The sequence below is a fragment of the Orycteropus afer genome, unplaced genomic scaffold (genome assembly GCF_000298275.1).
Source record: "Orycteropus afer afer isolate SDZICR_OR568_19922 unplaced genomic scaffold, OryAfe1.0 scaffold00018, whole genome shotgun sequence".
Lineage (NCBI taxonomy): Eukaryota > Metazoa > Chordata > Mammalia > Tubulidentata > Orycteropodidae > Orycteropus > Orycteropus afer.
Window position 1 is genome coordinate 1,577,504 of NW_006921605.1, and position 14,072 is coordinate 1,591,575.

At 55.9% G+C, this 14,072-nt stretch overlaps 1 protein-coding gene across 1 annotated transcript; it reads left to right on the forward strand.

Moving 5' to 3' along the window:
• Positions 1 to 11,397: 11,397 nt before the first annotated feature.
• On the forward strand, positions 11,398 to 12,876 carry PDE6G (phosphodiesterase 6G). The gene is made up of 3 exons (XM_007959583.2): positions 11,398 to 11,543; positions 12,387 to 12,427; positions 12,800 to 12,876. Exons 1-3 carry the CDS (start codon positions 11,398 to 11,400, stop codon positions 12,874 to 12,876), a joined length of 264 nt encoding a protein of 87 aa, XP_007957774.1.
• The last annotated feature ends 1,196 nt before the right edge of the window (positions 12,877 to 14,072 follow it).

Consider the following 14,072-nt stretch of genomic DNA (forward strand, 5'->3'; position numbering starts at 1 on the left):
ATCGGGGCCTGAGGCCAAGCGATCACTGCAGGCCACACCGTGCTGTCTCAGCCTCCAGAAGCAGCTGCTGGCCGGGCTCGCTGCTGTGTGGCAGCCCACCTGAGCCAGGAGAGGCTTTTCTCAGGGAAGTTCATGTGCAGGAACATGGGGGGCTGCTGAACCTCGAAGGCTCATGCGGGTCCTGAGGGCTGGCCTGGGGTCTCCCGGCTGGTCCATCCTTGTTACAAAGGCTGAGCTATCTGGGTGCTCTTTTCCCTTAGTCAACTGTATTGAAGTGTGAATTATTAACAATAAAATACACCCATCTTAAGTCCAGTGAGTTGATAAGTCATCAGTCCATACCACCGTCACTACCACAGTCTCGACATGGATGTTTCCCGTTGTTCCACATTCTACTTTGGGAGTAGCAGCCGGGTTCTTAAAAGCTTGCAAGCAGCCATCTAGATGCAATGGTGGGTCTTTCCTTGTCCAGAGCAAAGAAGAGTGAAGTAAGCCAAAGGTGAACAGAAACAATTAGTCCAAGGAACTGGTACACCACGTGATCCTCAGCCTGTATGACTATGAGACCAGAAGAACTAGATGGTACCCAGCTATCACTGTCAGCCACTCGGAGGGGGGTCTGTGTAGGAGATCCTGGATAGAGTGGGAGAACAATGTGCAACAAAACTCAAATTAATAAAAAATAAAGGACCAGGTTTGCTGGTCTCATAGAGCCTGGTGGAATCCCTGAGACTATGGCCCCTAGCTGCCCATTAGGTCTGGAATTGAACCCACTCGTGTGGCTTCCAGCCAAACAAAAGACAGGCATCTGGGGTGAACATTTATATTAGGTAGATAAACCCCTTGAAGAGATCAATCATGGGAGAACAGAAGGGCTGTATATGCACAGGGAGACAGCTCAGGGCAGGAGTGCATGGAGGGAAGGACACAGGAAAGAGGTAACTATGGGGAGGAAGTGGGAGGGGAGCTATTGCATTGTGGGAAATTTCAGTCAATGTCATGAGACAGTGGATGTGAGCTGCTGAATAGAAAGTTAATTTGCCCTGTAAACTTTCACCCAAATCACAATAGAAATTAAAAAGAAACGGGCATTTCTACCCCTTGACTCTAGCCAGAAGGCTGGCGGTTCAAACCCACCAGCTACTCCTTGGAAGGAAGGTTGGGGAATCTACTTCTGTAGTGATACCACCTTGGAAACCCAAGGAGGGGTTGCTATAGTTGGGTCTGACTCCACGACACATAACAACAACAGACCCTCCTAGCCCCGTCCCACCCCCCAAAAACCACTCATCTTTTCCAGGTTTTCCTGACATCATGGTAAACGGAGTCACTGTATTTCATAGAAACTTGGGTGAACGTTTGGACACCGTCGGGGGAGAGGACAGTGCTGAGGCTCCAGGAACTGAGTCCCAGTGCTTAGCCCTTGCTCCTGGCGCCTGGATGTCACCCTGCCGAGCTGCTCTTCTGCCTGGAGGCAGTAGGGATGGGTGCCATGGAGACACGTGTCATTAGATGGTGTCTTCCTTGTTCTTTCCCTGCTGAACTCCCAGCAGCCGTGGGAGAGTTTGAAGCTTCACTTGAAAACATAAGGCCAAGACGTTGGCCAAACTCTTCCTGGGAAGGCACCAGGGAGGGGAAGGCTGACATGCCCCCCGAGGATCTCCACCCCACCCGGAGCAGAGGAAGGGCCCGAGGGCCAAGAGTGTGTGGGAAACAGGCTCAACAGGTGATTGAGAGTCACTCAGCTGGACCTGAAGGACGGCGTTTATGCAGTGCAGTCATCCCCAGCGAGCAGGTGTTTCCACCCACCTTAGGTTTGCATGGGGTGAAAGGTCGGCCATCGCCATGAGGCCCATGACAGTGACATGACTCGGTGTGAAACCATGCCTCTCCACGCTGTGAGACCTGGCATGCAGGTGCTCCTGCCAGGTGTGCTGGCAACACCCTGTGCAATGACAAGGAAGGACATGGCTGGGGACACGGCCACTGACCGCAGCAGAAATTAAAACCATGCCATGCCCTGACTGGTCATGTACAAAAAATGATGATTCTAAGAAAAACTCACCCACATTGGATCCTGAGTGATAGGCCTCAATCCTGCCCACACTGTCTTCACCTGTGTCCACGGCAAATGTGTCTGAAGGCTTCCTGGTCAGCAGAGTTGGTTTGTCTTAGAATTTGATTACTGTGGGCCCAGTTGTGACACGGGTGCGTCCTCACCGTGAGGACAGGGGCCCGATCGTGACACGGCTGCATCCTCGCCGTGAGGACGGGGGCCCGATCGTGACACGGGTGCGTCCTTGCCGTGAGGACGGGGGAAGACTCCATGTGTTTGGTGGCAGTGCTTTCCTCAACCCCATAAGGTTTCGGGGCCCAGCTGGGAAACGTTCATTCACAGCACCTGTCCTGAGGCCCAGTAGAGAGAGGTCTTCAAGAACCAGCTCGCAGCCGTGGGGGTGCACTCCACCTGCTCCAGCTCGGCCACCTGTCCCTCCTCCAGGCCTGGTGACTCACTGTTTTGGTGGAATGAGTCCTGGAGGTGGCCTTTCACCTTCATACTTTGGGAAAACCTGGAGAGATTGTCCCCCTAAGCTCTGAGGAGCTTAAAAAGCTTTGCCCATTTTCTCCCCTAGAGGGTTCCTTACTTTTGTCCTGGTTGACTTACTTCCTGGAGGAGTTGTAAACAACTTGGTTTGATACTTTTTTCTGGTACCAGGCTGCAGCCTGCCCTGTGATTGGTGTACACCTTGCTGAGATTGGTTAATATACTATGCAAATGAAGTGACTATAGTCTACTATGCAAATGAAGTGTCTGTGGCCTACCAAAAGGGAATAGGTCAGTTTGTGGCCCTAGTGGGAGGGCCGTGTCTTAAAATTGGCAAGGAATTTGATTATATATGAAACCACCCCCACGGGTTTTTTGTTTTTTTTTTTGACAAAAAGCAGGAAGGAGAAAAAGCAGGAACCTGAGACCAGAAGAACTAGATGGTGTCCCGCTACCACTGCCAACCATTCTGAAAGAGAATATAGTAGAAGTCCTGGTTAGAATGGGAGAAAAATGTGGAACAAAATTCAAAACCATACAAAAGGCCAGGCTTACTGGTCTCATAGAAACCTGTGGACTCCCCAGACTGTGGCTCCTAGACAGCCTTCAAACCTGGAGCTGAACTCAGCAGCGGGGCTCAACTCAGCTCAATAATCGTTGTTAGGTGCTATCAAGTGTGTCGCCGGTCATGGCAACCCTGTGTTCGACGGAAATAAACACTGCTTGGCCCTGCACCATCCTCATGCCCGTGGCTGTGTTTGACCACTGGTGCAGCCACGCTGTCAGTCCATCTAGTGAGGGTCTTCCTCTTCCTTCCCGAACCCTCCACCTTATGAAGTTACAAAAAGTGCATGGAGGGGCATCTTCTGACCTCCTCCATTTTCACAAGAGGGAGACAGAGTCCCCACTAGCAGCCCAAGGCTGATTCCTATGAGGCCAGACATACTGCCACCCTCCAGCCTTTTACCAATTCTGACACCAGCCTTCCCTCTCACATTACTCACTACTTCTCTGCTGGATTTAATAATTCCGTGCAATGGCCACACAGAACTCACAGACAATACTCACGATTCTGGGCTTTATTAGGGAAATAACAAGCTACAGTTCAGGTTCAGGAACAGTCAGGACACAGTTCTTTGATCAGGACAGTCTCCGCTCTGCTGTGCCCTCAGACACTCCTCTCTGGCTCTTCGCCTCTCAGCCTGGCCTCTGCCCTGCTTGGGCAGGTGTTACAAAGCTCTTTTAGCTCTGCCGACAGGTCCATCTAGGTGCACCCCAGTCTGTCAGCAAGCCTCCTGCCCAAGGGCACTCAGCTTTCTCGCCCTGTGGGCCAGGCCAGCCTGCCACTCTGTCTCATGCCCCTTGGTTCCACTGTGACCATCTCTCTGTCAGGGCGTCTCTGGCAAGGAGGTCCAGCGCAGGGATCTCAGGCCCAAGAACCTGCTCCACTTCACCTCCAGCTCTTCTCTCTTCAAGGCAGTGAGATCCCCTCTCTGGCTCTAGGAGGTCTCATGTTAAGCTTGGCAGAGTGACAAAACTAACCAATCCCAACATCAGAGCTCTACACACCTTATTTGCATGACCCCACCCAGTAATCCAGTGGGAGTAACAAAGACCCTGGCTAGAAAAGCCATGCCAAGTCATTCGCTGCACCACAGAAGTATAATGTCCTTCTCTAGGGACTGGCCGCTCCTGATAACATGACCCAAGTACAAGCAATGAAGTCTCCTCACCCCTCCTTCTAAGGATCATTCTGGCTGTATGTCCAGGACAGGGCTGTTTTTTCTTCTGGAAGTCCATGGTATAATCGGTGTTCTTGCCAACACCACAGTTCAAATGGTCTTCCTTACAGCTTTTGCACACACGGGGGCAACTGAAAATGCCATGGCTTGGGTCAGATGCCTGTTAGTCTTGAAAGCAACATGTTTGCTCTTTAACACTTTACAGAGGCTTTGCAGCTTTGCCCAGTGCCATACATCTGATTTCTTGCTGTCAAACAATAGACAGGCTAAGAATGTGAACAGTAATCCCAGGGAGGTACCATACCACACCAAAAGGGCAACATTTACCCCGGGATAAAGTTCTGGTAGCGTAGTGCCTGAGGCACTTGACTGCTAACCAGAAGGTTTTGAACCACCAGCCACTCCTCGGAAGGAAGGTTGGGCAATGTACTTCCGTAGTGATACCACCTCGGAAACCCAAGGAGAGGTTGCTATGAGTCGGGTCCGACTTGACGGCACATAACAACAACAACAGAGCTCAGAAGCGGCAAGAAGAGGATGGATGCAAAGCAGAAACAGCAAACGCAGGGAAAACGTGGGAAGGGTGCTGTTACACTGAGGGATTACAGGGGCCGTCACAAAGCAAAGGGTATGAATTGTTAAGTGGAAAACCAATCTGCTCCCTGAACTTTCACCCAGAGCACAATAAAAGTTAAGTAAATACCAATTCACGGAGTTTCCCAGACCATCTTGCCACCTATGGGTAGGTCTGGCCAGCACTCTCCCTAGAGAGGGCTGTGGTGGGCAGTAGGGCTGGTTCGAAGGGGCGTGGCCAGAATGAGTCTCCTCCTTCTTTGGGAAGGAGGCTGTCCCCACTTCAGGCCTTAGGCTGGAGCCTGGACTGCCTGCATACTGGAGGCTGAGGTGCCCCCAGGCAGTGGGTGGCTTTGCTGAGGACTTTCTACTGCACAGTCACAGTAGGGACTTTGTGGCTCCACAAGAAAACCAGGACGTTGGAGCACAATTTAAGGGACGCCAGAAGCTCAATAACGAGGAGAGTCATATTTAAAAAAATCAGAGTTTCTGCCGGAAAACCCACGAGTAACAACACGTCGAAACTTAAAGCCACATCACCAGTTACTACTGTGCCTCAGGCTTCAATACATCCCTGCATCTCCCTCTTACGGATTTTCTTTGTTTAAAATTTTGTCTAAAACTGGTGTGTGCAAGGCAATAACAGACAGGCTGAAATGCATATTTCTTTACAGGGGACACCTTGATAAAAAGATTTTGGCCTGAAAGTCAAAGCCACTGGGTTAGTGTGCTAGGGGAAAAGCCTCCAGATTCAGAAGTGGGTACACAGACCTCTTCACTGAGCCTTAAACAGGCCAGAGATCCAAGCAGAGGCTTCCGGGGCTCCTGAGCACCCTCTCCTGGGGTGGGGTGACACGGGAGGGGGGGGCTCTGCTCTCCTGCAGTGGGCTGATATGAGAGGGGTGGGCTTGGCAAAGCCCTTGTGTCCCAGAAAGAAGCGGCAGCCACAATTCCATGACTGCCCTGGTTTCCAGAGAGAAAGTGGGTCAGACAGTTGCTAAGAAGGGACAGACTGGACGTGGTACTCGGCCAGGTCCCTCTCAAGAGGATGGTGGGTCCACTGGGACGAGCAAGGTGATCCAAGGGCCAGCTCACAGTCAGGGGGTGTGTAACAGCAGCCCCCAGGGAGGCAGGCAGGTGGGGAGAGGGCTGCACCCCCAGGTGGTCTCAGGCGAAGAGGGGCCTGGGGAGCCTGGGACACTAGCGCCCACCTGAGCCAAGGATCTTCATCTGGGAGGCATCTCTGGGCATACGTCTGTGCATTTATAACTCCAACGGGCATTCTCTTCTGCCCACCGAGCGGTGGCTTGTAATACCCACCTCTGTTCCTCTGTATTGAACAGCATGAGGAGGAGCTGACGGCAATCTGCCCAGGTCGGGTTGTGGGTCTGAAAGATGGATTGCATGAGGTCTCTTAGGGCCTGGGGCTTCTCAGTGTACAGCGGGGTATCAAGTTTCCAGTTGAGGTCAGTGGTGGTGAACGGTTGATAAACTAGGGTGCGTTGTTCTCCTTGGACCTGGCCATCTGAGTCCCACATAAGTGGGTGCCCTTGTCTCTTGGAACAGCATCTGTGTGACTGAAGGAAGCAACGGAATATAGGGACTGAGGTGGGGTGGTCCAATGCTGGCCCCGGCTGGAGTTGCAGGCTCTGGGCTGCCGGTAGAGTCTGATGGAGGTGTGAATGGTGTCTGTGATCGGAGGGCTCTCAGAGATGGATATATCAGGACATAAGGAGGGGGTCGCCATATTCCCTGGTGCCCCTTGGAGGATGGGGGGCTCGAGGGGCCAGGCAATGTGGAAGGCTGCGCTTTAGTTTTCCAGGAAACTATTACTCAGCTAACTTGCCCCTGAAGCACTGGGGGCGGATTTGTAACTAATTGAAGCCACGTGTCTTTTTAAGGGAATTGGTCCAGATGGCCAGGGTCCCCAGTTACTATCAGCAAAACTACTCTCAGGGCAACTTTCTTATCCATTGATCCATCTGGTGGCCATTCAACTGGAAAGTGGGCCACTCTAATTCACAAAGGGTTCTAAGGTTCCCTAGTTGCATTTTTATTCCATAATCCTGGTTGCTGAATCCTTTTTTAAAGTTTTTCAACATGATCTGAAGTAGGGTTCCTTCCCGACTCTGAGTTCTACCCATTGCAGTGCCGGGTAGCCACCAGTCACTTTGCTGAACTTTTCCCGTTCCTCTTGCCAAGATCTTTCAGGCACCTCTTACCTCTGGTGAGTCAGTATAAGCTCCTGACCCAGAAGCCTTACCGACCTTACAGACTTGTCGCCCTTAGCTGTATGAGATCTGGCACCAGTTAGGAGAATGGCTCAACACATGCCCCCAGCTTTCTGATGCATAAGGTCTGGGTTGGCCAGCCACATTCACATGCACACATACACACACGCCAGCGCACTGGGACATATACCAGTCCCAAAACTCCTGTACTACCTGTGGGCCACAGTGGTTTCTTGTTACTGATACTCGGACAGTACCCTGGGAGGTGATCAGGCTCCCCTTCTGCCTTCTGGCAGGAATTCTGTCTGTGGGGCCTGTAACCTACTGCAGGTCAGATGTCCAGGAGGTGGCCGTCCCTTCTCCTTCTACGTCCCTGGACTCAGAGGTGGGCCGGCTCCAGTGCAAACGACCCACAAAGTGGCAGATGTTCCACCGGCACACTCAGTGGGTCATTTTCTCCAGATCAAGGGCTGGCCCAGATGCCGGCATCCTAAGGTCAACGACAGCCAAACTACTGGTCCCTTGAGGGCTGGGGGGGCTGAGGTCGAGAGGTTCCCGCCCAGCGTACCAAAGTGTTGCCAGAGCCACCAAGGGAAACACGAAGGCTGAGCAGGATGGTCCAAAAGGAAGGACTCTCACTGTGTCAACACTTGGCTCAGTGGAGTCACATCCAGAGACTGAACCCCTAACAAAGGCCATGCAGGGCTTTTGTAGATGTCTGTTTCCAGGATTTATGGGATCTAGGGCAATTGGCTACCTTTAAAAATATGCAGGCAGGAAGGGTTGAAGCAGTGGGAAAGTGTTGATGAGGGAGAGGAGGGGTATCTTACGGGACTTCCACACTCGAAGTTCCTTTTCTTGAAACGGTGTGTCCTACCTCTGCTGGTGCATCAGGCTGTGCTTAGCATCCACCTGCAAGAACCTAAAGGGCTGCGCAACCCATGACAGAGCTGCATGGGGGTGGCCCCTACCATGGGCCGCCCCGGGGGGAAGTCCCCCCCCCCACCCTTCCCGTCATAGGCACTCAGCTGAGTGAGCAGTCAAGGACCCAAGCGGGGGGACCCCTGCCCCCGCCCGGTGCAGAAGGATATTCTGCAGTGACTTCACCAGCAGTGCCTTTCGATGCCCGCGGCTCGCAAAAGGAGACACATACTGATGCCACGCTCTCCTCCTGGAACCTGTAGCAGGCGCTGTGACTGCAGGCCCCGACCCCGCCTCACTCTGTCTGGACAGGCTCCGCCTCTGGGCTGCTCATTGGTTCTCGGAGCTCACTGCCAAGGCGCCAGCTCCAATTAGCACACAGAGGCCTGCCTCTCTGCTGCTTCTGAGTCAGCTGGTGGACTGTGCCTCAAACCCCCGCGCAGCCTTGTCCCAGGGGTTTGGGACAGTCGGTCCTGCTCTGTGGGAGCTGCAGAGCTAGGGAGGACAGTGGGTGTTTATGTGCGCTCCTCCCTCTCCAGGGAAAATGGGAGTGGGTGGTGTGTGCCTTTATCACAGGTCAGTGATGTCACAGGTGCCTGCTTCCTCCTGGGCTGTGTTTTCGTGGGAGGCCATGAGGGGCACCTGCCTTGCGGTCAGCACCTGTGGACCGAGCCTGTGAGCCTCACAGGGTGTCAGGTGCCTGGAGCATCCGTGCAGGAGCTGGCTGCCCTGAGTCCGTACTGGAACGGGCAAGGCTTGTGAGATCCCGGGTTGGCTTCAGGGACCACGGCACAAGCAGAGCCAGAGCGGAGGCACCTCACACAGTGTGTGTGTGTGTGTGTGTGTGTGTCTGTCTGTCTGACCGCCTGGGCTGTCATGTGATGCAGAAAGAAATGCTCGAATCTGGGTCTGAGAAAAGGCTAAATATGCTTATGTGACTGCTCAGGGCCAGTCCTCAGGGCCAGTCCCCAGCCCCAGCCAGTAGGGACACCACCTGCTACACCCATTAAGCCCCCACGAGGGTCAAGACTGTCACAGAGCATGGGGAGAGATGTAAGATGAGGCCTTCAGAGTGACCAGGTCCGGGTCCTCAGTGGTCAGGGAACCTGAGGAGGGAGGAGTCCAGAGACAACGGCCAGTGCCTTTTCCTGCCTGGGATGGGTGGTTTCTGGCCATTGAAGCCACACCTCCCCTCCCTGTCCTGGGCCCCTGCTTTGTGGCTCTCCTTCTGTGGGTCCTGGACCAAAGCCTTGCCCCCCTATCCTCAGCAGGGATGGGGGAGAAAGGGGAGGGGAGAGGCCTGGCAGCCTCCTGCAAGTGCATCAGGGGGGAGAGTCCTGATCAGCTTAAGCTCGAGCAGGATAAACCCTGGGCAAGTGTCCCGTGGTCCCTGAGACCCGTGAGAGCACTCGGTGAGTAGTGACTGTCTCTGGGCCCTTCCTGGTGGTCACACGGCCAGGTGTGGGAGAGAGTGGGGACTGCGGTAGGCCCGGGTCTGTGGAGTTCAGCCCTGTTCCTCCTCCTGGGAGGATGCCCCAGTGGGCCAGCTCCTCGATCTCCTGGGTCAGCTCTGAGGCCACTGCTAGTCTGGAGCCTAGGGCCACGTCTGCTCACCTGTGGGACCAGCCCTAGGCTGGCTGGGGCAGGGCAGTGTGGGCAGTGTTTATGGGGACAGCATCTGATAGTTAGGAGTCTGTCAGGGCCCAGAGCTGTCTCACTGGCCTGTGGCCCCAGGGCTGGATCCTCAGCTGGGTTGCCCTTGACAGGCTGGGTTCTCAGGGCAGTGGGGTGCTTCAGGGTCTCAACAGCCATGTGCCTTAGACCCCGTGTGCTGTGACTCCCCACCCCAGGCTCCTCCAGCTGGTTGTGGTCCTGGGGACAGAGGCTGAGCCTTAGGGAGGGAAGGCGCTATGATGGGGTCACCCCAATCCCAGACTTAGGCCCCGTGGGACCCTTCCTCCCTAGAATGGGCCGTCGTCCTTGCCTTCTGTCAGCCTCAGCAAGCAGCCAGTAGTGCTCAAGGCTGAGTCACATATCCCAACCCACAAGAGTACAACGGGGCAGGAACAAGGATACCAAGAGGTGGATCCTAGAGCCGGGCACCCGTGTCCTGTGTTTACTCTAGAACCTTCTGGCAGCCTGTAGGCTCCCAGCGGCCCTTGGGGTATTAGGAGTCCCCCACTGGTGCTAATGGGCTTAGCGGAAGCTGAGCTGCCCTTGGGCAAGGTTGCCGGGCTTTGGACACCTGGGGAGAGGAGGAGGAGAGGTCTCTGTGTAGGAGGTGTTAGGACGCTGACCTTGTCAGCAGGAGGCTGGGACCACTCAGTGGTCCCCAGCAGGGAGACACGGTGCCCAGAGCCCAGAAACACAGCTGGACACATCTAGCAGAGGGGACCCTGGGGCACTCAGCACCTCAAGCCTCCTCCCACCCTCTCAGCCTCAGTTTCTCCCTGTGAAATGGGATTGTGAGGATGAGGCAACCCCCCAGCACGTGGAGGGCACCCCCGCCAGGTACCTATACCCATCATCAGCACCACTGGGTACCCACATGGTGCTTAGCCTGGGGTTCCTTGTGAGGGGACAGGCAGTGGCTAGGCCCTTGGCACATAGGTGCCACAGGGACAAGTAAACATCAGAGCAGTAAACCCACCAGCGGCCTCGGCTGTGCTGGTAGACCAGGTGACTTGAGCAATTTGGGCTGCAGTCACAGCCTTGGGCACCGTGGCCTTGGGGCGGGGAGGCCTCTCGGAGGAAGACTGGTTAGAGCCGAGAGTACAGAGCCTGCCCTTCAGGAAGGCTGGTCAAGTACAGGGGCAAGCTGGGGGGCGGGAGGGGTGAGGCCCTGCGGGGCAACGGGACATGAGGCCAAGCTGGCCCTGGAGGCTGGGCAGGCCTCTGATTCTGCCCTGCAGGAAGCCCCAGAGGCTTGGATCCCCAGTCTCAGGGGGTGGGGTGAGAACACAGGGCAGAAGGTGGACCTGGAGAGTGGCAGGTTCAGGCCTGCACAGGAGGTTGGCAGTCCCCCAGAGGGAGGTAGCAGGGATTAAACGTGAGGGGGACCAGGGAGGGCGGGGGCAGGAGGAGTATCCGAGCTTCTGAGGGGCCGGAGGTCAGGCTGTTTCTTAGGAAAGGGCAGTGGGGGAAAGGAGAGTGCTGGGGTCCAAGTGGCAACAGGAGGCTGCCCCTTGGTAGGGTTGCTGCCCGGTCAGGCTGAGGGAGGGCTCAAGCCTTGGGTCGTGGAGATGAGAGCCCCAGTCACCTCCCAGAAGCAGCCTCAGGTGAATCAGGAAGGAGCGCTGATGGGACTCTCACCTGGTCTTCTCCAGCCTCTGTGTGAGGGAGTTCTGAAGCCTACAGTCATCGCAGCATCCCCACCAGCCTGGCCATGAACTTGGAGCCACCCAAGGCGGAGATCCGGTCAGCCACCAGGGTGACTGGGGGACCTGTTACTCCCAGGAAAGGACCCCCAAAATTCAAGCAGCGGCAAACCAGGCAGTTCAAGAGCAAGCCCCCTAAGAAAGGTGTCCAAGGGTAAGTGGAGTTAAGGGGGATGCCTACGAAAGGGGTGGGGCAGGGTCACCCCAGACAGCCAGTGGGTGCTGGCTTGTCCTCCCTGCTGCAGCTGGGGCTAAGGGAGGGTGGGAGGCAAAGACCTTCTATTCTTTGAGATAGGGGGACTGGAAGGAGCTCGGGGGGCTCTTGTCCTCAACCCAGATGCCACCATCCAGCAGGTCTGAAACACACACACTAAGATGTCTACATTTAAATACATCTACACGCATGCACACACACTGATATGTGTCTGCACACGCATACACTAACATGTCTACATACACAGTAATGTGTCTGCACACACATGTGCGCACCCTGACGTGTCTACACACCCACACTCTAACATCTACACATGCACATAATACACCGATAAGTGTCTACACACATACTAACGTGTCTACACACCTACACTAACATGTATACACACATACACACTGCACTGATATGTGTCTACACACGCATACACCTGTGTCTGCACACTCACTCCCCCTGGAGTGTGCTCACAGACCCCCATGCTCTCACAGACCTACACTCACAGGTACACACACACACTCACATGTCCCAGCCATAGCCCTCCCCATGCACCTGCTGTGCACACATGGCTCTTCCCCCCCCTTCCTTTGGCCTTGTCATTTTCTGGACAGCAGGGGCAGAGTCCCTCTGTGCCCCGGACTGGGCCAAGCAGCCAGAGGCTGGGAGGAGATGCAGAGACAGAGCCTTGTGCCCGGGCTTCTGGGAGCATCCTGACCTTGGGCCTTGGGCCACTGAGCCAGGGCCAGGCAGGTGGGGCAGGTGCCCTTTCTGACCGCCGTATCCTTGCAGGTTTGGGGATGACATCCCTGGCATGGAAGGCCTGGGGACAGGTACGCTGGCCCGGTTCTCTGCCCCCTGCCATGCCTGTCCCCCTGCAGCCCTCCAGGCCTGGTGCCCTCTCCATCCTGGGCCTCACTTAGGGAACATCCCCCGGGCTGCCCTCGGTTTCTTCCCCCAGCACCAAGATCCAAAGCCCCTGAAAGGCGGCTGCTCCCTTTCCATGGGGTCACCTAGAGCTGGGTGCCCTCACCACCTGGCCCTTCCCCGGCACAGAGCCCCCTTGATGACCACTCTCCCAGAGGAGGGCTCTGGCCCCTCACCCATAGCAAATTGTGGGTCCCCACTTGGGCTGTGGACATCAGGGCCCTGAGGGGTGGAGTGGCCCTGGCCACGGGCCCTCCTGACGCCTGGTCCTGCCGCAGACATCACAGTCATCTGCCCGTGGGAGGCCTTCAACCACCTGGAGCTGCACGAACTGGCCCAGTACGGCATCATCTAGTACCGGCCCCAGCCCACCGCCTTGCCCTGCTGCCCACTCAGATGCCCGTGTAGGAATCCCGTGGATGAGAGCCCCCCTCCAGGTGCTCGGAGGCCTGAGCAAGGCTTCAGCCTCCAGTACCCTGACTTGCTTCTTCAGGACCCCCCCAGTCCCTGCTAGCTCCAGGACACCCCGGCCCTCCTCGGCCTGCCATTGAGGGCGGTGGTTTCCCCAGGCCGTGCTCAGGAGAGGCCGGCAGCCCCAGCCCAGGAGCCTCCAGACCCCTGACGCACCCTCCTGTGTCTGGACAGTGGGGACAGCCTCCAGGGCACTCCCCCACCCAGCTCTTCCCACCGGGGGGATGTGGGCCAGCGTGTCAGAGGAGGGGGTGCCTGCAGCCTGGAGCATCAGAGCGAGCCAGGACCTTCCACCACCCATCACCCAAGTGGGAACGCATCCTTTTAGCACGGCCTCTGGGAGCTGTGTGTTTCGAAATAAAATGATCTGTCCTTCCTCATCTGGGGTGAGTTCCTGCGTGGAGCAGAGCTGCAGGAGGGCCAGGGGTAGGGTCCTCCCACAGGGCTCACCTTCATGGACGAGGCACAGGGCTTGGGCGCTGGGGCACTAGGGACTGGCCAGGTGAGAAGGAGGGAGGCCCCTTGGCTCACAAGTCTGTCTGAGCTTCAGCCTTGACCACCTGGGACCCCATCACCAGACCATATGTGTGTTCCAGGTGCACAGACCCACTTATACCCCCCCAAGGGTTAGCGCTGTGGCCGCCATCAACATGAGCAGGGAAAGGGGTCATGGGTCATGTGGGGGGCCAGAAAAGGTCATGGGGAAGGTGGGGCTTCCTTGGGCCTAAGATTCTGGGTATGTGTGTGTGTGGGTGGAACAGGGAAATACGATGACCGTGAGCAGGCTCTGTGTGTGGTGCCCACCCTTGACCTCTTGTAGTGTCCTGGGGCCGGGGCCGCGGTAATGAAGTCCACGAAGTGGAAGGCTGGAGAGAACAGAACTGTACTGTCCGGCTCTGGAGGCACAGGTCTGAATTCAGGGTCTGCTCTCAGGGAGGCCCGTCCGGTGCCTCTGGTGGACTCGGGCAGTCCCCAGCATTCTTGGCTTGTGGCCACATCACTCCCATCTCTGTCTTGCCTTCACATGGCGTCTTCCCTGGCATCTGTGTCTTTCCACCTCTTCCAAGGACGCTGGTCTCT

Bases quoted from the DNA above. Each gene is read 5' to 3' on its own strand.
- PDE6G (XM_007959583.2), top strand. From the start codon at position 11,398: ATGAACTTGGAGCCACCCAAGGCGGAGATCCGGTCAGCCACCAGGGTG. The intron at 11,544-12,386 runs GTAAGTGGAGTT...GTATCCTTGCAG, and splicing joins CCTAAGAAAGGTGTCCAAGG to GTTTGGGGATGACATCCCTG. The intron at 12,428-12,799 runs GTACGCTGGCCC...GTCCTGCCGCAG, and splicing joins CATGGAAGGCCTGGGGACAG to ACATCACAGTCATCTGCCCG.